This window comes from Penicillium manginii, assembly GCF_028828005.1.
Source record: "Penicillium manginii strain IBT 31320 chromosome Unknown utg000004l:1.0-7231830.0:1.0-7236170.0, whole genome shotgun sequence".
Taxonomy (NCBI): Eukaryota; Fungi; Ascomycota; class Eurotiomycetes; order Eurotiales; family Aspergillaceae; genus Penicillium; species Penicillium manginii.
The window spans coordinates 3,637,158-3,658,671 of NW_026643105.1; the positions used below are offsets into that span (position 1 = coordinate 3,637,158).

Below are 21,514 nucleotides of genomic sequence, written 5' to 3' on the forward strand. Positions count from 1 at the left end.
GCCCCAATCCATGTCAAATTTTCTAAAATGCGATTTCAGAGTTCTTGCACCAGCTTGCTCGTCCCAGTGACCGCTGCGGGAGCTCCAAAAACACGACCGACTGGAGTACCGAGCCACTCCTCGGGCACACCGAGCTTGCAGCCATTGGCATTGCTAACCCAGCGAACCATCGTAGGATCGGCCTTTTCGGGCTCCTGGCCTTCTTGATCCGCGGGGGTCCCATCAGTATCAGCAACTGCACCGCGGCCACGGCGCTTGGGGGGTTGCTTCCTGAGAAGTCGATTGATTGTATCCATCTATTAGATGTTAGCTATGTATGCTTGTTGATTTCCGATCTGAGTAAATACCTTTTCTTCCTCATTTCGCTTTTCGCTGAGATTCTTCCTTCGGCGGGCCATTTCTGCTCGTCTCATAGCACGCTCCTCGGCCGTCAAATGTTTCTTGACTTGGGGTTCTGTTCGATTGTGAGCACAATGCCAGTTTTGGGATAGAGGCCGATATTGCTTACCCATTGGGAGCTGCAAGAAGTCATCGCCTAGGTTTCCTCGCTGACGCTTGGTCGTCTTGCCGCTGTTGAGAGCAAGGCCTTCGCTGTCCATTTCTTCATCCAAGTCATCCTCCTCGTCTTCCTCGTCGAGGTCTTCAACATTGAGCTCAGGGACAGCGCTTTCGTCTTGGTCCTCGGGCTCGCCCTCCGCATCGGAGTCGGTGACATCGTCTTCATCTTCCTCCTCCTCTTCCTCTTCCTCATCTTCTTCCTCTTCAAGCTCCATTTCTTTGGCTTCCACGCTCTTGGCTTTGCCACGGGCGGGGGCTGTAACCTTAGCATTTCGCCTTGTGGGCGGTTGTGGTAGAGCGTCGTCCATATCTATATCACCATCGGCATCTTCGTCATCATCTTCGCCAGGAGCATCTTCTTCATCTTCGACCTCATCCTCCTCTTCGTCTTCGATGTCCTCCTCGTCGGACGAGGCAACTTCCACGACCTTCTTTTTGTTCCGACTGGAACGCGGTCCTGAAACAATTGGGTTCTCCTGGAACACATTGACTGATCGGCGGCCGGAGCGGCCACCAGTAGCTTCCCGCAATTTACCAGCGGGCATTTTCACAGTTACACGGAGAGTCCGGGCCGGTTCGCCTGATGGATCCGATGAAGATCGAGAAGATCGAGAGACAGTCACAGATGCCGCAGCAGCAGCGGAGCGGGTTTGTCTCTGAGGCCTGGCATTGATGTTAGCATCCGATTCTGGGGATTGTTCCTGAGCTCCCCGCGATCGACGAGAGCGGCGGAGAACTGGCGTCATGACGTGGGAGGCTGTGGTGCTGAAGTTGAAGAGTGAAGATGAAGGCAGAAAGGCAATACAAGGATGGAGGGGATGACAGATGCGGGGGATAACTCGTAGAATCGTAGGCAGTGGTAGTTACGAGATAGCAACGGCATCGCAAGGAATCGGGGAGATGAAGTGAGAAAGGAAGCCAGTGGCCCAATCACCGGGGGAATGAGACCCAGCGCACACCGGGAAGGCACAGGACCAACTTGTCTCGGGGCGCCACGTTTAGGAGGCTCGCCGTGCGGACAAAGCGCCGTTGCAGGGAAGTTGGCAGTTGCTCTCCTGGCTGCAGTGTCCCCCAGAGGTTCGGGGAGTAGTGGCCCTTGGGCCACCGGTCGGGGTCCAGTTGCATAGTCATGAAGGGTGACGGGGGGCGCAGAATCATTGGGGCCAATAAGGCAACTTACAGGTACTTTATCCAAAAGTTTCCAATCTCTACGAGGGCTGTCGCTGACGCTGGATGAGCGAATGGAGTAACCACCGCCATTCTGCCCGCCAGGCGGTCAGCCGATATCAAAGTATTAAGTAGTTACCCAGGTACATGAAGAGCTGTAACTTGCCACTGTTAATATTTGCCTTTTAAGTATGTATCTAAATAGGCCAGTCAATTCTAAGTCTTTCCCACAAGTCGACCCCCTTTACTCTATAACCCGCAGTGCTGGCGAATTACGGGAATCGTGTCTTGCCGTGCTGAAATCGGACCAGTAGTAAAGTAGTAGTCTATAACTAGAGATCTCACTATAAAGCTGCTCATTCCAAGGTCATGCCTAGGTATACCCAATCAATTATATTAGAATGTATTGAAAAAAAAAAATTACAAGCAATAGAATTTAATAGCCTTTCTGAATAATCCAAACCATCTCTACACCAAACCTAGAACTAGAACTGGAGGCTGCCCTACGTGGATTGCAGTCGGAGAGATCCGAGTCGGTGCAACAGCCGAGGTCGGCTCACATGGTTCCAGTCCCAAGTCCGGGGAAGTTGCCGCTCCTCTACTCTCTACTCTCTTCTCCCTTCTCTTCTTCTTCCCCATCCCTTCTAGCCTGGGACCACTGCATCACAATGTCAGATTCCTCCTCAAAGTCACCCTCTATTCCTTCATGGCAGCGGCAGTCAGGAGCTGCGCCAGCCGATCAATCCTCCTCATCCTCCTCGTCACCGTCGCCATCGCCGAGCTCCGACGATGCGCCCGCACCCACCAACCGAGAGGACCTCCTAACTCAAGCGGCCAAATTCCTCGAGGATGAATCTATTCGTGACTCCCCAACCGATCGCAAAGTGACTTTCCTTGAATCGAAAGGTCTGAACTCGGACGAGATCGACCAACTCCTCGGCATTACCCGAAACGCGGAGGCGACCAGCACCACCCCAACCGCCGCAGAGAGCAAGACCCAGGAAACACCATCAACACCATCTAGCGGTCAATCCGAAGTCACCCCATCCTCTCCCGCCACTGCACAGTCTTCACCAAACACCACGTCTCAACCACGCTCGACAGCCCCATCCACAACCCCCGCCTCCGCACCGCGCGATGTACCCCCAATCATCACATATCCCGAATTCCTCTTTGAAGCCAACAAGCCTCCCCCACTCGTCACGATGAACCGCGTCCTCTACACCATCTACGGCGCCGCTGGCCTCGGCGCAAGCATATACGGTGCAAGCGAATACCTCGTGAAGCCGATGCTCGCGACCCTAACAAGCGCCCGCCACGAGCTAGCCAGCACCGCACAAGAGAACCTCACAAAGCTGAACGAAAAGCTAGAGAAAAGCGTCACCGTCATCCCGGCCCATCTAACCGCGCGAAAGACCACTCCATTCGAAGACGAAAGCGACGATACTGATTCCGTCACCTCAGATCCGACGGAGCTTTTCCACCGCGACATGGGGACACAGACCAGCCCCGAGACCACTGAGTCCTCTATCGCAGCCATTGAGAAGGAAAGCAAGGCGCCAGATGCGCCGACTCAGGCGGTCAATAACCACATGAGTCGTCTGGAGTCTATCCAATCGCAGCTGAAGGAAGTCAATGGCGTTGATAAGGACTCCAGTGCCCTGGAAGACGAGCTACGTAATAAGCTTACGGATCTGCACCATTATCTGGATGGGTTGACCTATGCGGCTCCGAGTTACTCTTCTTCTACGCCTTCCTATGGTCTTTACAGTAGCACTACGAACGGAACAGATAGTGCTGCGATGGGCGTGAAGAAGTCCGAGGACGAAGCGATTGCTGGTTTCAAGGCGGAGATCCGTGGTGTGAAGGGTGCGCTGCTGAGTGCGAGAAACTTCCCTACTAGTCGGGGCGGTAGACTTGGGGGTATGGCTTCGACTGGAAGGTGATGGATGAGGTAGTGAGATTGGATCTTAGATACAGCGGTGTTGAGTATATTAGTACGACCTACCTAGGTAGGTATTTGTGACACATGTAAATATAAAGAGAGCAGGAAATAAGAATAAATACTACTCCCAACACATGCTATCTCTTCTTAGGACTCAAAACAACGCTGTAAGAGCCTGAACCTGAGCCTGAGCCTGAGGGCAATTCGAATCCACTACTACTACTACTACTACTACTACTACTACTACTACTACTACTACTACTACTACTACTACTACTACTACTACTAGTAGCAGGTACGGTAAAAAATTAATCTACTATTCATTCAGTGCCACGTCTATTTGACAATCTAAACCACATCTTGAACTTCGTTGTTAAAACCAGGGAAATTTTTCTTTTTCTCGTAACAGATAATCAAAGCAAACTAGATCCCCAGGGGGAGCAACGCAGGAAAGGAAACACGCAGGCATTAATAGTAAAATGGACAAGAAAAGCGCACTGTCCCAAAAAATAACCAAGCGCGTTTGTACCAGGGTCTTGGAATTCTCTTCTTTCGGCCGAGAATATAGGTAGTCATCACACGCCATCGCTATCACACGTCTATAATGCTAATAAACAGCTTCAAGGGGTGGCCTTGCTCATGCTAATGAGACGCTTGACTCCGACCTAAAGTATACGATTAGTTTGTTGTTTTTTTTATCGAGAACCACGCAAGAAAAGAGTAACGTACCATCCAGTTGCCGCACTCGTCGGTCCGGTTAGTCATGATATCAACGTGGACGGCGCGAGCAGTCTCGTAGTCACGGGCCTGGATAGCGCGAGCCAGGTTCGCCATATCCTCAATGGTGTTGGGCTTGAGCAAATCCTCGTTGTTCAAGTGGTCGAACAAAATGCTCAGGCGACGCTCAGCATCGTCAACTTGGGCCTTGAATGATGAGGGCGCCCGAAGCTTGACGCGTTGCATGTCCGCGGACAGAATCTCGAAGACAGGCATGGCGTTGGGAGGGATATGGGAACGGTCACCGGGGGCTAAGGAATGTTAATTTAGAGGCTCCTGGCGTTGATAGGTGACCACGGTGTTGTACTTACGGTACTTGGGTGTCGAAGGGGGGATAGCTCGTTGAGACTGCGCTGTGCCGGGACGAGACCCCTGGGGTGGAGGGGGGAGCATGGGATGCCATGGGAGGAGGAGGAATCCCTTGGCCTGCCATGGGTGGGGGTGGTACACCAACGGGACCGCTAGGCGCATAGGGGCTTGGGCCTGAGGGTGGCGGGGCCTGAGGAGCGTATGCTGAAGCTGGCGGCGCCTGGGGAGCGTATCCTGAAGGCGCTTGGGCCTGGGGGGGGCATATGGCGAGGCAGCGGCTTGTGGCGGCGGAGCAACCGGGGCCCGAGTCTGCAACTGCGGGCTTGCAGCCTGAGCAGTTGGGTTCGGGGTGTAACGGTTAGTCGGCGGCGGGATGCTTGGGGGAGCATTATAAGGCGATGGTCCTCGGGGAATTGATGCCGGAGGGGCCATGGTTCCAGTAGGCGGAGATTGGGGGAGAGAGGCATATGGGTTGACCGGCTGCAGAGGAGCTTGTACAGGAGCATTCGACGCCAGAGGAGATGTCACACGAGGAGGAGCTCCAACCTTGGGGGGGAGGGGGAACAGATGGAGCTCTCTGCGAGCCCATAGGCGGAGGTCCGGGGGTGGAGGACCCTGGGCAAGGGGAGGAGACTGGTTAGGGAACGGCGAGCTGATTGCTGCATTTCCAGCGGGGGTTGCACGGCGAGGAGGAGGAGCCTTGGCAAAGCCCTCTGGCAGGTCATTCCACGCAGGCAGACCAGTAGCCGTAGTATAAGTGGTGATGGTGTTGGCCGGGGACTGGTTTGAACCGCGCGGGGGAGGAGCACCAGCAGGCGCAGCCTGTGCGCCAAACTGTGACGGCGGCGCATATGCCGGTGGTCTCATGCCCTGGGTAGGCTGATAGCCAACCGGGTTGTAAGCTCCACCAACTGCGGCGTACGGGTTGGCAGCCTGTTGGGGTTGGGCAGGAGCAGAAACAGCAGGAGATGGTGCGTAAGGATTCTGCGTACCAGCTCCAGGAGCAGCCATCGGGGAAAAGGTCTGCTGCGGCGCATAGGCAGATGGTTGTTGCGGCAGAGGCTTGGGAGTAGCTCGGGATGCAGTGACTGGCTGCGCTTTCTGGGGCGCTTGACGCGTAGCAAACTTGATACGGTTGCGAGCAATCTCAGCCTCGGGATGCTTTTCAGGAACAAGGTCGAGATACTTTTGAGCGATTTGGAGGCGTCCGTGAGTGGCAACAACATCCGCGTACTCAATGTACTTCTCATACAAAGTGCTGAGGCTCCAGTCGGCATCCTTAGTCCGCTCGGTATCCTGGAATTTAGTGACCTGGCGGAAGATAGTGACCTTCTCGATCAGGCCTTGCAGGGCACGAACGTGGATGGAAAAGGTCGAGTTATCGGCATCATTCTCAATACCCTTTTGTTCGTTCTCACGGAGCTCTTGAACCCAAATGGCTACCACCTTCTCCAGCTTGGAGCCAGCGAGGAAGCAGAACGAGGCATCCTTGCGAGCGGTTTTATCATCGCTTTGCTGGACCAGCTCTTCAAGACGATCACCGAGGGCATCGCACAGATCAGGGAACTCCTTCTCGTCAGCGAAGGTGCACAGGGCAGCCATAACCTCCTTCCAGTTAGAGAGATCGGCGTTGTGCACAACATCCCACAGGTTCTTGCCGACGATGGACGCAAGCAGACGCATGTAGTTGGGTCCACCAGCCTGCTTAGAGAAGTAGTACTCCTGGGCCTTCTCAATGCACTTCGGACCACCACAGATGGCGATCATGAAGGCATCAGACATACGGTCCTCCTGAAGGGCAACCTCGAGAGCCTTGTCGAACTCTCCAAGAAGCAAAGAGCGGGTAATCTTCTGCTCGGCTTCGCTTTCTGAACCGTTGAAGATCTGGAAGGGGTTGTTTGTCTGTGCGCCCTTGGATGCAGCCAATTCAGTGAGGAAGTTATCGGTATCCGGGGTAGCATCGAACATGGATTGAAGACGTTTGTGCTTCTTGACTGATGACTTGGGCTTCTCAGTCTCTCCGTTGGAGTCTGAATCTTCCTTCTTGTCAAGGCCAAGCTTTGCCAAGCTGTCAGCGGCTTCATCAGCCTGGTCTTGGAAACCCAGGTACTCCACCAAGCCCTTGCGAGGGTTTTCAGAGAGCAATGCTTGCATAACCTTCCAGTCGGCCTTCTCCTCCTCACTGGCAGCACCAGCAGCTCGGGTCTCGCACAGGTTACGGAGATCACCTTCCCTAAGAGCAGTCTCGAAGCTTTCGGTAGCGTTTCCGACGCTCTCGTCAACCTCAAATGGCGTGATTCTAACCTTCGATGCGCGGCCACCCTTCTCAGTGAGACCGACAGAGACGACACGGCCACCGAAGCCAAATGAAACACCACAGGGTCGCTCGAGCCAGCGAGGAGGCTTAGGAAGGGAGAACTTGGAAACTTGAGGTTGTGTCTGGGCCTTGGCAAAGAAATCTTCGCCGTCAAGCGCCTGGTTGTGATCCGCAATTGCCTGGTGATCGTCGGTCTTGGTATTCTGCAGGGTTTGGATCGAGATCTTGCCGTCGAATGATGCGGTGGCAAAGAAGTTGGGGTTGTGCGGGTTCCAGCGAGTCTGGAAGGTCCAGTTTGTGACAACAGGGAACTCGCCATACGGCTGTCCGGTTTGAGGGTTCCAGCAAATGTTGCGGTTGTCTTTTCCAGAAGAGAGAAGGAGATCAGGGTCCTGGTCACACCATGAGAGCGACAGTACGCCCGATTCGTGGCCCTTGAGAGTCTATTCCAATATGTTAGCGTTTCGAGTCACGAAATATGTTGTTTGATAGATATACTAACCCGCTCGGGAGCGTGGGAGTTGCGAAGATCCCAGACGTAGATCATAGGGTCTGACTCCAGGGGAGTAGCAGTGACCAGCTTGGTAGGCTAGACATGACCTCTGTTAGCGATAAAGTAACCAATATCCCAATATGCAATTACGTACCTTCTCAGGGTCCCAAGCAACAGCGCTGACAGCTTTCCGGCCCATGTTATTGAGTGTCAAGCTTTCCTTCTTCGTCTTCACATCCCAGACTGTCACAAAACCGGCACTGCTACCAGTCACCAGAATGTGAGCAACCTTCTTGTTCCAATCCAGACACTGGATATCATCTGTGCGAGCTGCCGTAGTTCCGAGCCGGAAGGGATTCTCGATGTTGTTCAGGTCCGAGATGAACAGCTCGCCATTTGCTCCAGCGGTGGCCAAGAGGTTCGAGTGTTTGGGGTTGAACTGGAGAGCCTTAATGGCACCAGAATGCTTCTTAGTTCGTGAGATCAAGGCATCGCTGCAATTTATCAGCAAATATGTTCGATCGTTATCATTGCTGACTTGTTCAACCCACCTAGATCCAGCAAGCAGCTTATCGGCGTTCCATAGATCCAACGAGCCATTTTCCAGGCCACCTGCAATAACACCCCGCTTTGTATCGTCGAATTCCGTCCAGGCGATGTCATTGAAACTAGGAAGAACCCTTCATCAGTATATTTGCTAAATTGTGCGGTTTGGGTGATTGCATCATATCATACCCAGAGTCGGTGTCGATTTTGGCCACCGGCTGCAGCTCCTCGCTCGCATCCTGGCGATCCAAGCTCAGATCCCACAGCTCAAGGCATGTCTTATTAGAAAAATCAGCATCAACGGCTCCAGCTCGGGTTCCGGTGGCGATCAATGGTGATGAAGCGCCAGGGGACCAGGCAAACGTGGCCGTCCTTGGGATTTCCCTCAGACGGACCATGGTATCGGAACGGAGGGGGGAGTGTGTGGGAAACAGAGGAGAAAGGAGAGCGGAGGGTTCAAATAAGCCAGATCCCACCCCTGTACAAAAAGAATTGACAACGGGGGATACGATGCTGTAGTTCAACCAAGTGGCCTCCTGGGCTGCGCGGGACCGGGGAACTGACACTAGTCCGCTTCGGGGTCTCGCCAAAACACCCCGAGGGCGGCTCGCACGTGATATCAGTTTCTCGGTCGACGGTCTGCGGAGGACGGAAGAGAGACAGAGCTCAAGCATACCTCAACCACCACGAGCGATTTCTCGTCTATTACAGAAGCCGAACTCAAATTTCTTCTGTCTATTTTGCGCCACTTTGAATCAAACAAAGTATTACCTCGAAAACTAGACCAGACATCTCGATCGCATTCCCCACCATGAGTGACACCACCCGACTTAAGAGTACGGTCTACGTTGGCGGCCTTGACCAAGGTGTCACGGCGCATACACTGGCAGAGGCGTTTGTGCCTTTTGGCGAGGTAGTCGACATCTCCCTGCCCAAACCAGATGCCCCCAACAAAACTGGCGACAAGCACCGCGGATTTGGATATGTGGAATTCGATCTGCCGCAGGACGCCAAAGAAGCTATCGACAACATGGATGGCAGTGAATTATACGGCCGCACTATTAAGGTCGCAGCTGCGAAGCCGCAAAAGGATGCCAACGAGGGTCTGGGCAGCAAGACTGCTATCTGGGAACAGGTATGTGAAGCTCTATCATGCTTTGTTCTTTGGCCAATGCGGGACCATTGCTCACCAATCGTTACAGGAGGGTTATCTTGCCAAACACGCAGTTAGTGAAGAGGACCGCCTCGCCACAGAGGAAGCACAGGCCGCGAATGACCGTCCTCAAGATCCAATGGAGGGTCTCGAGCAACTTGATGTGGCTGGGCCGAAGCCTGAGTGAAGCCAAGTATAACGATAGCTACGAAGATAATGAACAACCACGAAAGATGGTTTACTGCGGGGAAAAAAAGTACACCGTCTGAAATTCACCTCCGCGAAGCCCGACTATTTACACAATCTGCGGTTCCGAGCAGGTCTTGACTTTCTCCAAATCCTTTTAACCGGGCTTCCAATCGACTGAAACAATACAAATCGAGAGAATTCAAAAAAGTTGGGTTCGCATTCTCGGAGCTCAAAGAAAGATGATGGTACATTTAGTGATCGTGGCTCTCAGGGCTGTTGCGGGAGAGACGGAGAGTCTTGTCGGTCAGCAGCTTCTTGGTGCTAGCGTAAATAGCGGCACCGACAGCAACGCTGCGAAGAAGCGGGTTAGCAAGGAGAAACTATCAAGGTTCCAGATCCGGCCCAAGGGTGTCGTGGGGAGAAAATTCGGTCTGATGCAGGGCAGGATGGAACGGGCGAGCGGAACTAGACAAATACATACCCAAGAACAATGCCTATATGTGAAAAGAATCGTTAGATATCATCCCTTCGTAGGCATTTCGACGTAGTATAACATACCGAGGGGAATCAGCTCGGGAGGACACTTCTTGATCATGCGCAGACGCTGGGAGATGGTGTGGGCTAAAGGTATAACCGGTCAGTCTGAGTATTCTTTCTGGACTCTTGCGACAAGAGTACTCTGCGCAATTGATTGCGAGAGGTGGCGGGCGATTAGGGAGTCAGCATACCGCTGTGAGCCTCCTTCTGCAGCCAGGAGTTAGCATAACCGAAGCCGATCGTATGATCACCCAAGGGTGTCGGGTGTTGGTATACTTACAGGGGCGGGGCTGTAGAAAGCCCGCGAGGGCTGCATCCGGAAGACACTGGTGGGATACATGGTGACGAGTTCAACCGAGGGCGTTGAGTTGAGGAGAGAGGTGGGAGGAAGACTTGGAAAGTGGTAGCTCAGAACGTCGACGTCCTGTGAGTGGCTCGGGTGTTTTGGGAACTACTCGGCGCTGATTGGCTCTCGCTTCCCACCGCCCGGTCATTGCCGGTTACCACTTCACAGCTTCGATCACCCAACGTCTTGTATTTGCTCTCTTCCCACCTCCCTCTCTCCTCCCCCCACGCCTTTACCAATCGCTCGTCCGTGGTTTTCACGAGATCCTACACATCGCAAAAATGGGTGCTATTCCGGAACACGACCCCGAGGAGCCTGTCGAGACCAAGCCCTTCAAGTTCGTGACTGGTAAGTGCACCCCCCCCCTCCCGCGAAAATGGCCTTCAACCGGCCCTCCTACAAGTCCAATGGCTAATTGATCTACAGCTGGTGCGTATACCTTCGATAATCTTGCGACGTGATCGGTTTTCGGGATACCTTCGGGATACCTTCGGCCAAGTGTGGCCCGACCGACTACGGGACTGGAGATTGACAATTTTCGGCGCAATTATAGGTTACGACGCTCGTTTCCCCCAGCAGAACCAGTACGCGACTCCCTGAACCTCGAATCAATTCTAGTGCCGCTTCTAACTCGACTCCTCTCAGGACCAAGCACTGCTGGCAGAACTATGTCGACTACTACAAGTGTGTCGAGGCCAAGGGTGACGACTTCCGTCCCTGCAAGCAGGTACATTCGCATTTCCCCTCCTACCTACACTACGCCGAACGCGCACTAACACGCTCTACTACAGTTCTACCACGCTTTCCGCTCCCTCTGCCCCAAGGCCTGGACTGACCGCTGGGACGGCCAGCGCGGTACGTACCCTGACCTCCCTAATGAGATTGACCCTTATTCGCATGCTAATACATGTTCTGTTTCAGAGGGCGGCAACTTCCCTGCTATCCTTGACAAATAGATAGCCAGTGGCCGCTTTGTGTTGGTGAATTATAGCAAACTTCTGTATTGACAAACTTTCCAATGTACTCTACCTGGTCATGCGGGGATACATTTCCTTTCTGTCTGGATGTAACTTCCACTCTGATGAAGAAAGGGTGTTCATACTCACCGTTTTTTTCTCGAACCGTGCTTGATTAAATGATTCTTTCTCGATCTATTAGTAAATCTAATTTGTGAGATGTGACCAGAAGGTGACTCGGAGCCGAGTAATTCTCAACTGAGAGGATACAAGTGCGCAATTACGATTACTACCTAGGTAGTAATAGTGATCAGTACAGTTGACTTACGTTTTGTAACTACCTAGTAGTAGGTACTATAGTACTAAAGAAAAGCAGGATAATTCCTTGCGGAAAATGGTCTTGTGCGATTCGGGGTGCGATCTATGTCTATGTAGTTTCAGTCTCCGAGTATAAGAAATCTCATCCAACACACCCTGTGCAAGAAAAATAGCGCAAGCTGTCCAGGCGTTCTAACTAACTGCTGGGGAAAAAATAACCAGCTCAACGAAAATGCAAGATATATACAAGCAGAAAAATTGCTCATGTTCCACAGATGTCCCACCCATGTAGTCGTAAGAGAAAATCGATGTCGTTTAGATGGGTGATATGTGAAGAGTAGATGGTGCGCAGGGGAACAAATGTTGGAAACGATGAGCTTGCGGGAAGGGGGCGAAGATGGGGTTTGAAGAACAGTCAACTCTATACCAGATGTTTAGATACCTTTCAATTTCCGGTACAGCTTCTTGTGCTCTTCCAGGAAAAGGAAAGTGGCAATGGTATGAGGACCCAGTCGGATGAAACTAGGAACCCACCCACGGAAAGTCCAGGCGAAACCTTCCTTGCGGCAAATATCGCGCAGCAAGCCAATTGTGGTGTGGCCACGGCTCTCAATCGGGCATGCGGTCATGATCCGAGTCTTGATAACATCAACAGGACTGCAGACAGTGGTTGCGACAAAGCCAGCCATGAAAGATGCGGAGAAGTGGGTGCCCAGATTATCGCCCATGCCAAATGACTCGATGCAGACACGCTTGAAGGAATCATAAGAGGCCAATTGCGACGCAGTCATGAGGATTGCGCGAGTCGAGTTCGGCCAAACGCCGCGGAAGAGCGAGCCGAATCCTTCTTGTCGGGTCATCTGGATCAAACCGTCGAAGGCGTGTTTGTAGTTGCGACGCTTTTCCACTGGCAGCGCAGCGTCGGACTGCATGCGCACGTTGAGCACGTCGGCTGGGTTGCCCGCAATTCCGCCGATGAAGCCCGAGGTACAGGCCATGCCAATGAGGGTCAAGAATCCGGGTGAGGAAGAGGCGGAGCCCGAGTCGGGTTTTGAAAGGCGGCTCTTCATCTCTTCGTAGATGCCAAATCGAGTTGTGGAGTATGTTATTTGGCGTAGCATAGCGGCCGAAAGCTATTGGGCGCAATCAAAAATAAGTTAGCTCTCAACTCAAACAATTTCCGCAACTGGTTATAGTCGCCGTTGAAATCGGGACCAAGTTCACAACATACACCACCATAAAGTCCGGTAACCCCATTATGCCTGACGATATGTCCAAATGTTCCGATCATACTCTTCGGCGCATCCGGTGTGCGCGTTTGTAACCGGACCTGTAATGCGACAAAGCATCATATCAGTAATGATTGAGGAAGGGGCGAATAGTTCGGACAAAACTCCGAGAGCTGAGAAGATACCTTGACTGCAGCCAGAGGGTTAGTATGAAAGTATTCAAGACAGCAAGCAGATGGCACACTAGGTCACATACCAAGATCTAAAGGATGTGTCACACAGGCCGCAAAGCACGAGGCCGAACCTCCAAACCAAAATGGGTAATGCACCACCTTCTTCGGCTTGGCTTGCGCAGGCGTCTTAACGGACGCCACCCGCGCATGGGCAGGAGCCTCGAGCAACTTGCCGCTGTCTGCCATCTTGTTTCTGGGAAACAAGAACTCGAGGGCCGTAGGGGAGGGGTGGGGTGGAGAGGGAGGGGAGTGGGGGAAAGAGTGGATGATTTAAAGCAAGTTGATTCTTTTTTTCAGGTCGAGGGCATTTGACGTAATTTTGGATCGCCAATACCGCGGACACAAATCAGGCCGCCGAAGCGCCGCTCGGCGAGAGGAGCCGAGCGGCGTCTCATGACCAATCACAGGCTCTCCTCTGGAGTCCGGAGCGGGTTTTTGGGCTTTCAGCCCAATGATAGACTCGGGTTTCTTTTGAATCCGATAGTCATACAGCCTGTAAGGGTCTTACCAAAACCCTCTCTCATATCCTCTGCCAGCTGCTCCTCGAAATCGGCCCTTGAACTGGGTTCCGAAGACCGCTGATCAGATTTGATCGCGATAATTCAGACTAATTTGTCTAGATAATGTTTAAATATCTTACTAGTAGGTTGACACCTGCCCAGTGGGCATAAATGAGGTCAAGGGGGGAAAACGGCGGGCGGACGGATATCTTCGGTGGAATTGCGGGAAGTTGGGCGGTCGGGTGCATTACCGAGGGACGAGGAACCCCTCGTACAGTACATTAAAGTTTGATATTTTGTGTCAACTTGAGGGACCTCAGTACTGGATGTCAGGTAACAACCTTGGAAGGTAATTTGGACCATTCAAGTTCAAGTTCGAGTTCAAATTCCAAGGTTGGTATATTGAAAAGAAACTAGTAGTAATAATGCTACTATTACCACTACATACCTAGATAGATATATATCTACCCAGATAGAATATCTGAGTATTACTAGGAGTAACTACTATCAGCCGAATCACGGTCCCTTCAATTTAAATTTCTAGAAATATTAGTACCTAGACATACAAATAAGCAAAATATCTAAATACATACCAGTGATTAATTGAACATATTAGTTCAGAAATAGAAAGCCGTGTAAATACCATCTAGGCAACTTGGAGATGCCAGTATATCGGCGACTTGTTTCCCCGGGCCGAGATGTTTTGAGGTTCCGCGGAGACCGCATCGCATGGTCGCAACCTTGACGACCGAGTGAGGTGATTCAGCTTTTAGCCATGCGGTTGTTTGCTACTGGCCGAGTCCTGAGGGCCAGCAGTGGTCGCTGGTCAATTGCCGCAACTCAATCCAGGATCACCATCCCCCGCACATACCTGCTACATAGGTCTACTTCAGCCATCTCTCGGAGTTGGAGCTCAACCCCAGCTCGCTGGAATACCCAGTCCACCGGACAAGTGAAGCAGCCCACCAGCCTGAAAATCGAAGGCGACGCATACAAGACAGATCAATGGACCAATACCACGGACCAAATTCTGTCGCATGTTGGACGACGATTGTACCTCGATGAAAACCACCCTCTGGCTATCACCCGCAAGCTTATCGAAAGCCAATTCCCCGCTCCCGTCTTTGGAAACTACCTCGAAAAGAACCCCGTGGTTACGACTGCTCAAAATTTCGATGTTCTCGGCTTTCCAGCGGACCACCCCGGTCGCAGCCGCACCGACACCTACTATGTCAATGACAAAACCGTGTTGCGTACCCACACAAGCGCGCATCAGCAAGCGTACTTCCAACAACTCAATCGAAATGAACAAACTCGCCCGGAGGAAGTTGGATACACCGTGATTGCCGATGTCTACCGCCGTGACGCTATTGATCGCAGCCACTATCCGGTTTTCCACCAGATGGAGGGTGCCATGCTGTGGAAGCGACCTGAGAACAACCCGCTTGCTTCATCTTCCGAAACAGCGGCCAAGATAAGAGCGGATATCGATCTCATTCCAAGCCACAATGTCCCAGTCGAGGATCCAAACCCGACCATCCATCCCCAACGGAACCCCCTACAGGCAGAGCATCACAGTGCGGAGGAAGTCGAAGCAATTGGGGCACATCTGAAGCGCTCGCTCGAGCGTATGGTCATCAAGGTCTTCACCGAAGCTAGCAAGGCCGCCGCCGCAAGCTCTGGAAGCGACGTCGAACCCGAGCCATTGAAGGTGCGCTGGGTGGAAGCCTACTTCCCTTTCACCAGCCCATCATGGGAACTCGAAGTCTTCTGGCAGGGCGAATGGCTCGAGATCCTTGGATGTGGTGTGATTCAGCAAAACCTGCTCATCAACTCCGACGTTCCTCACCGAGTTGGCTGGGCTTTCGGATTGGGAATCGAGCGTATTGCCATGCTCCTCTTCAACATCCCCGATATCCGTCTTTTCTGGTCTCGCGACGAGCGTTTCCTGTCCCAGTTCCGTGCTGGTGAAATCACCCGCTTCGAACCTTTCTCTAAGCACCCGGCCTGCTACAAGGACGTTGCCTTCTGGGTTCCCCCTCCGCTGTTACCGGCGGCAGCAGTGCCGCTGGCGGCGCTGTTCCATTCCACGAGAACGATGTCATGGAAATTGTTCGTGGAATTGGCGGTGATCTTGTGGAAGATGTTTCGTTGATTGATGAATTCACTCACCCGAAGACTCAGCGCAAGAGCATGTGCTACCGTATCAACTATCGCAGTTTGGAACGGACTTTGACGAACGAGGAAGCTAATGAGATGCATGACCAAGTCCGGAAGCAATTGGTTGATGGTTTTGGAGTTGAATTGAGGTGATGAGAGGAAACTGAGCGTGTACGATAGAAGCTGTTTCTATATTGTCATAAATACTGTACAGTACTATAACTCTCCTCCGGAATCTCTAAAAGAGGTTGGTATAAGAAAGGGTAACCGATTATTCCAAATACCTAGGGCCTTATAGAAAGCTACTCAGGTACCTAGGTTGTCATAAACGTACTTCGTTTAGTTCTATCGAATGCCAAGTCGCGATGCCTATTGGGGCAGGTGAGCATGTATGCAGCCCGGGAAAACCGGGCGCCCGGTGCTAGGCGGTCAGGTGATGACAGATGAAATTTGCCCGTCGATCAAGCTATACCCGGCTCTCTATCCGATTCTCCATCCTTCTTCTATTCATCACACCTTATACCAATTCCTCACCAAAATTCACAATGTTCCAACGGACTTTCCTCAGACAGGCCCGGGCCGCCCGGTCACCTCTAGCCACCATCACCTCCACAACCGTTACTCCGCTTGCCCTCCGCCCGGCATCGCGCTTCCAAACACAGCTACCCGCCATCGCCCAGGGATTTGCGCCCCGTGGCCGCTTCTACTCTACCGAGCCGGAGCAGAAGGATGCTCCTAAGGAGGGCGAGGCTGCTGAGGAGACCCCCCCCTAGAGCAAGCCCAAAAGAAGATCGAGGAGAAGGAGAAGGAGATCATTGACCTGAAGGTAAGCTATCCCGCCTGGTACCCAATGCATCTATTCTTAGCCCGGCCACTAACACGTTTCTTAGGACAAATACCTCCGCTCCGTCGCCGACGCCCGTAACCAGCAAGAGCGCAGCAAGCGTGATATGGATGGTGCCAAAAAGTTCGCTATCCAGGGTTTCGCCAAGGACCTCCTCGAGAGCATTGATAACTTCGACCGCGCGCTGCTGGCCGTGCCCGCGGAGAAGCTCACCGCTGCCGAGACTGAGGAGAACAAAGACCTGCTCGATCTCGTCGCCGGCCTGAAGATGACCGAGAACATCCTCATGAACACCCTTGAGAGGCACGGTCTTGAGCGCTTCGACCCCGGCGAGTTGGTCGACGGCAAGCCCCAGAAGTTCGACCCCAACCTGCACGAGGCCACCTTCATGGCCAAGTCCGAGAACCACGATGACGGCGCTGTCATGTACGTCCAGAGCAAGGGCTTCCGTCTCAATGGACGTATTCTCCGCGCTGCCAAGGTTGGCGTCGCCAAGAACAACTAATCTTGTTCAACCTCTCCTCTTCCTCTTCACCCTTCCCTCTCGACATTAATGCCCGTTTCTTTCTTCTTTCTCTCTGTACCATAAGTCACTTGATGATCACGATTGGGGGTCACTCGGATGGGATACGGCTGGCTGTTTGTCCCGGAAAAAATTGTCTTCCTTGGTATACCATCGTCACCTGGATCTGTATGATACACTTTCTGCATGACTGAAGGCGTCTGGGTTGTGTGTCCGTGTGGTTTTCACGCGATCTTTAGTTCTATAAATCTCTCCCCTCTGTACAATATACATCTTTGGAGGCATCAATAATAGCCTCACCCTCAATTTTCTCTCCCTTACCTACCTAGGTAGGTAATATCTAGAATATAGACTAGGTTCTCGTACCAGATAGATCTCTATATAAACCTTGGAATGGTTCAAAGTTTGGATCATCAACAGCTGTACTACTAGTATCCAATCAATAGTACTTACTAGCAATAGCTAGTAGTAGTTACCACCTTATGATATAGGCTATCCAACCGAATAAAAAATCACCTCGGCATACTAGTAGCAGAAATTGGAAAGACACCTGTGGACTACTATAAAATTTAAACCGCATACTAGTACCTACATACCTATCTAGGTAGCATACCATCATACAAGAAAGCTAAAATTTTGAAGGGACCGGCTCTACCGGAAGACCCAAAGAACATAACGTCTCGCGAACATTGTCGGCGTCAGATAAGCAACTTGAAGGTTCATACAGAGACTTCGGGACCCACGTAACCACAATGGCAGGAATTCGTAGATCGGCCACCCCCTATAAAGCCCTGGCATAAGAATACATCCATTTTACTCTCTTACAATTGCTGGAGGTCCCGTTATAATTTGAATACTGACCAGGTCAAAGATAAGATCATCTTGTGATCGTTCTGACCGTCTTTATAGCTGGCTTTTGGATACTTATGTCTAATGTTGGTGGGATGGGAGTTTCATAATACATGAAAAGGTGTCCCAAACGCAAAGAAATGTGCTAAAGGCTTTGTTCATCTAGAACTCATGATTTGCTCAGAGAGGGTTCGCCGTTTGAACCATTCATTCTAATGGTGGTTCGGATCGATCTCCACATTCCTGAATATCCAACCTTTTGAAGCTCAAGGCACACCCCATTCGCTCAGTTATATGTAGAATCAGCCTACAGATAGGGTAAAAGAGGGTATCAAGGTTTCGTGCCGCACTCACTGGTGGGGTTAGTTAAGGTCATGGTCTTTGAAGGATGCACTCTTTTGACAGATGTCCAGCGTTCCTTCTCGGATACCATAAAGTATGCATGAACTCTGCAACACGGGAAAAAAATTAACAAAATGGGTGGATTTCAAAGATTGAGAGAGCCCAGAGGGTCCAGTCGAAATGGGTTGAAGGGGTCATTCCCCATTGGCCTTTGCGGCAGATGTGGAGTGTAATTCTGTTGAAGTAAACTAGATCGATACGAGTGCATACAGCTAGCCCGTGCGTGCATGAAGACCCATCGACCAACTGTAGCCGAACAAAGTTAAAATCAATAAATAAAATATTAAAAACATCAATGAAGAAAGGGGAAAATTTTTTCCTCGGAGAAGGATCTCGTTTCGAGCTAATTCATAAAAAAAAGTAGGCTTGAGCTCCAATTGGTGTCTTCTAGCGCGTGGCTGCAACGGAGCGAGCGGTTGTCGCCAACAAGGCATTTCTTCTTCTGTTCTTCTCTTGTCTTGCGAAAAATTTTGGATTCTTCAAATCATTCTACAATGGCTAGCAAAGAGCAGGTAGGCTTCACATCTACGGATGCTGAAAACGCAAGTCTCTCGGACTCGGCCGAGGAGCTTGAGGTTTTCAAAAAGACCCAGGATGGTGTTCAATTTCGAAACGTCGGCTGGTTCAAGGCATGCATCCTGTTTGTGAAGGTTCTCTTCGCGACAGGAGTGTTGTCTCTACCTGCTGCACTACTCTCCCTCGGAGCTGTTGGCGGCGCAATCAGCATCGTTGCCTGGGGTGCCTTCAATACATATGCCTTTGTGATCATGGGAAATTTTCGTCTGAGTCGCCCTCAATGTCATTCCGTCGCAGACATGATGGAGGTGGTCGGTGGTGCCATTGGCAAAGAAATCACTGGCTTTGTGTTCATTGTCGGTTATGTTCTTGTCACAGGTAGTGGAATCGTCGGAGTGTCAACAGCCTTGAACGCCCTCTCACACCATTCTGCGTGTACTGTTTGGTGGTCATTCCTGGCCATGGTAGTCACGGTTGCCACAGCATCGATCCGCAAGTTCACGCATATTGGCTGGTTTACATATGCTGGCTTTATCTCTATATACGCTGCGGTGCTAATCGTTGTCATCGGTGTCACCACACGCGACCGACCTGCTGCCGCTCCCCAGACTGGTCCCTATGAGCTTGGTTATGTGAACATCAACAATCCAGGCTTTGCCGCTGGTATGGTCGCTTCAAGCACTATATTTGTCTCCTCTGCCGGCACGAGCGCCTTTCTCCCCATCATCTCGGAGATGCGCAACCCGAAAGACTATAAGAAGGCTCTGTACCCCTGCATGGCGCTTGTTACGGCGTCCTATCTTGCCTTCAGTTTGGTTGTTTACCGCTGGTGTGGACAATGGGTTGCTAGCCCTTCATTGGGGGTAAGTCATTATTATATGTCCACCGCCGTAAAAATCCGATTTTTTACGTGATAACTGACATAATCTCTATAGAGTGCCGGCCAAACGGTCAAGATGGTGTCCTACGGTGTGGCTCTGATAGGACTAGTTGCCAGTGCCACAATCTATCTTCACGTTAGTATCTCAATACTCTGCGCAAGTGGAAAGTCTTACTGAATTATTGTCTAGGTTGGAGCAAAGTACCTCTTTGTCAGAATTCTGGGCAATACACGTCACTTGCAGTCAAACTCGCTTACCCATTGGGGCACTTGGCTCGGTTGCACGATAACTCTGGGCGCCATATCTTTTGTTCTTGCTGAAGCCATCCCGATTTTCAACTACCTCATTGCCTTAGTTGGATCTTTATGTTTTGCTCCGCTCGCCATATGCCTTCCTGGCTTACTTTGGCTACATGACCATGGCCACTACCGCAAGGGATCTCTTACGCAGAAGGTTAAGTTCCTTCTTCATATTGGAATGGTGCTTCTTGGACTATTCGTCCTTGTTGGTGCAACCTATGGCGTTATCATCCAAATCAAAGCAGCCTACGCTGATGGAACCATTGGTACGTGAGAAAAAAATCGAGAACATGACGGCTGCCATTTACTAATATCAATTGAATATAGGCGGAACTTTCACCTGCGCTGATAACTCAAACTCCTCCTAAATTAGATATGTTAGTGCTCGTGAGGACAATATGGGCTCCGATGAACGAAGCCGGCACCCAACTTGAAGATGAACATGTAAACGATAAAGCGATAATGTAATGGAACTAGATAGCGAATTTTATAATCAACATCATTTATTGTGACAGAATCACCTCGACAGCTAATGTATATGCTATACTCCATAAAGAGACAGATAATGCGTCTCTCCCGTCACTAACCAAATATAAGATACGAAGACAGTTGATAAAAGCCGCACTGTCCTCGTACTTGTGGGGACGTGAAATGTCAATTCCGTGTTGCTCCACCTATACTCGGGCCAATGCAACTTCCGTGAACTTGGATACTACTATAGAGATGGTGTGACGAAGACTCAAATCCCAGAGCTGTTGTTTTTCAGAGTATATTCTCTCGAAAAACGGGCCAAAGTACAAACCAATCACGAGTTTATTTACCTACTTTGATAAGTGAAAGTCGTACATAATTCATAATCCTGCAGCCAGAAAACTGACTTTCCAGCCCGCTTGTGGGTCTGGCACTTTGTAGCTAAGACCTCGGAAGAAGCCTGGCTCCGTGGCCGCGCCCGATGACCACGTAGGCGAATTGGCAATACCTTCATTGAGCTTAGCTCTGCTTTCAATACAGGAGAGATCGGAGCTAAGCGAATTCCTTAAAAATCGATTTCCCATGTTTGCAGTACTGGCGCCGAAGAGTACAGCCGAGCCAAAGGCTTGACTATTGGATTACTACTAGTAAGCGATCCCTTGACTGCAACTTTGAAATATACGAGTAGTATGTATACAGCCTGTCAATTGATTTGCGATCAGAGTCCGATTGTGAAGGATGCCCGGTTCAAGTTCAAGTTAACAATTTGTTACCTACCCCTATTGACGAGGCTCATGGTCGAACGTACCTATCCCAGTATATACCAGAAAAATGCCTTTCGCCCCCGGTCTTATCTACCACCTGTATGTAGGTGCTTTTTGCATATTACTATCCATATACACTATGTGCATACTCAGTACTCCGTACACGTGGAACGATAAAATTCCCAGCCCGCAGTGGGTCTTTAGTTTTCTATCACGGTAACTCTCGTACGGG

The 21,514-nt window shown here is 51.1% G+C and overlaps 11 protein-coding genes across 11 annotated transcripts; 6 read left to right on the forward strand and 5 right to left on the reverse strand.

Annotated features, from left to right (window-relative positions):
- Nucleotides 1–35: 35 nt before the first annotated feature.
- N7533_005069 (PAPA-1-like domain-containing protein) lies at nucleotides 36–1,304 on the reverse strand (the record flags this gene model as incomplete). Its single annotated transcript, XM_057101719.1, has 3 exons — nucleotides 36–296; nucleotides 348–454; nucleotides 509–1,304. 3 exons carry the CDS (start codon nucleotides 1,302–1,304, stop codon nucleotides 36–38), a joined length of 1,164 nt encoding a protein of 387 aa, XP_056961349.1.
- A 184-nt stretch (nucleotides 1,305–1,488) lies between these two features.
- N7533_005070 (uncharacterized protein) lies at nucleotides 1,489–1,689 on the reverse strand (the record flags this gene model as incomplete). Its single annotated transcript, XM_057101720.1, has 1 exon — nucleotides 1,489–1,689. One exon carries the CDS (start codon nucleotides 1,687–1,689, stop codon nucleotides 1,489–1,491), a length of 201 nt encoding a protein of 66 aa, XP_056961350.1.
- Nucleotides 1,690–2,393: 704 nt separating this feature from the next.
- Nucleotides 2,394–3,671, forward strand: N7533_005071 (peroxisomal membrane protein PEX14; the record flags this gene model as incomplete). The annotated part of the gene is made up of 1 exon (XM_057101721.1): nucleotides 2,394–3,671. The coding sequence occupies one exon, from the start codon at nucleotides 2,394–2,396 to the stop codon at nucleotides 3,669–3,671; it is 1,278 nt and encodes a 425-aa protein (XP_056961351.1).
- A 619-nt stretch (nucleotides 3,672–4,290) lies between these two features.
- sec31 (putative protein transport protein (SEC31)) lies at nucleotides 4,291–8,510 on the reverse strand (the record flags this gene model as incomplete). Its single annotated transcript, XM_057101722.1, has 7 exons — nucleotides 4,291–4,335; nucleotides 4,400–4,698; nucleotides 4,759–7,516; nucleotides 7,576–7,662; nucleotides 7,721–8,060; nucleotides 8,118–8,234; nucleotides 8,302–8,510. The coding sequence occupies 7 exons, from the start codon at nucleotides 8,508–8,510 to the stop codon at nucleotides 4,291–4,293; spliced, it is 3,855 nt and encodes a 1,284-aa protein (XP_056961352.1).
- A 413-nt stretch (nucleotides 8,511–8,923) lies between these two features.
- On the forward strand, nucleotides 8,924–9,452 carry N7533_005073 (RNA-binding protein; the record flags this gene model as incomplete). The annotated part of the gene is made up of 2 exons (XM_057101723.1): nucleotides 8,924–9,247; nucleotides 9,315–9,452. 2 exons carry the CDS (start codon nucleotides 8,924–8,926, stop codon nucleotides 9,450–9,452), a joined length of 462 nt encoding a protein of 153 aa, XP_056961353.1.
- Nucleotides 9,453–9,705: 253 nt separating this feature from the next.
- Nucleotides 9,706–10,331, reverse strand: N7533_005074 (uncharacterized protein; the record flags this gene model as incomplete). Its single annotated transcript, XM_057101724.1, has 5 exons — nucleotides 9,706–9,805; nucleotides 9,936–9,948; nucleotides 10,013–10,075; nucleotides 10,183–10,198; nucleotides 10,272–10,331. 5 exons carry the CDS (start codon nucleotides 10,329–10,331, stop codon nucleotides 9,706–9,708), a joined length of 252 nt encoding a protein of 83 aa, XP_056961354.1.
- A 287-nt stretch (nucleotides 10,332–10,618) lies between these two features.
- On the forward strand, nucleotides 10,619–11,293 carry N7533_005075 (cytochrome c oxidase subunit VIb; the record flags this gene model as incomplete). The annotated part of the gene is made up of 6 exons (XM_057101725.1): nucleotides 10,619–10,685; nucleotides 10,764–10,766; nucleotides 10,891–10,921; nucleotides 10,983–11,064; nucleotides 11,129–11,192; nucleotides 11,259–11,293. The coding sequence occupies 6 exons, from the start codon at nucleotides 10,619–10,621 to the stop codon at nucleotides 11,291–11,293; spliced, it is 282 nt and encodes a 93-aa protein (XP_056961355.1).
- Nucleotides 11,294–12,045: 752 nt separating this feature from the next.
- On the reverse strand, nucleotides 12,046–13,259 carry N7533_005076 (uncharacterized protein; the record flags this gene model as incomplete). Its single annotated transcript, XM_057101726.1, has 4 exons — nucleotides 12,046–12,744; nucleotides 12,843–12,941; nucleotides 13,026–13,030; nucleotides 13,097–13,259. 4 exons carry the CDS (start codon nucleotides 13,257–13,259, stop codon nucleotides 12,046–12,048), a joined length of 966 nt encoding a protein of 321 aa, XP_056961356.1.
- A 1,089-nt stretch (nucleotides 13,260–14,348) lies between these two features.
- On the forward strand, nucleotides 14,349–15,886 carry N7533_005077 (phenylalanine--tRNA ligase; the record flags this gene model as incomplete). The annotated part of the gene is made up of 2 exons (XM_057101727.1): nucleotides 14,349–15,540; nucleotides 15,573–15,886. The coding sequence occupies 2 exons, from the start codon at nucleotides 14,349–14,351 to the stop codon at nucleotides 15,884–15,886; spliced, it is 1,506 nt and encodes a 501-aa protein (XP_056961357.1).
- Nucleotides 15,887–16,278: 392 nt separating this feature from the next.
- grpE (mitochondrial nucleotide exchange factor MGE1) lies at nucleotides 16,279–17,082 on the forward strand (the record flags this gene model as incomplete). The annotated part of the gene is made up of 3 exons (XM_057101728.1): nucleotides 16,279–16,477; nucleotides 16,507–16,559; nucleotides 16,624–17,082. 3 exons carry the CDS (start codon nucleotides 16,279–16,281, stop codon nucleotides 17,080–17,082), a joined length of 711 nt encoding a protein of 236 aa, XP_056961358.1.
- A 1,763-nt stretch (nucleotides 17,083–18,845) lies between these two features.
- Nucleotides 18,846–20,415, forward strand: N7533_005079 (uncharacterized protein; the record flags this gene model as incomplete). The annotated part of the gene is made up of 4 exons (XM_057101729.1): nucleotides 18,846–19,730; nucleotides 19,803–19,883; nucleotides 19,938–20,313; nucleotides 20,375–20,415. The coding sequence occupies 4 exons, from the start codon at nucleotides 18,846–18,848 to the stop codon at nucleotides 20,413–20,415; spliced, it is 1,383 nt and encodes a 460-aa protein (XP_056961359.1).
- Between the last annotated feature and the right edge of the window lie 1,099 nt (nucleotides 20,416–21,514).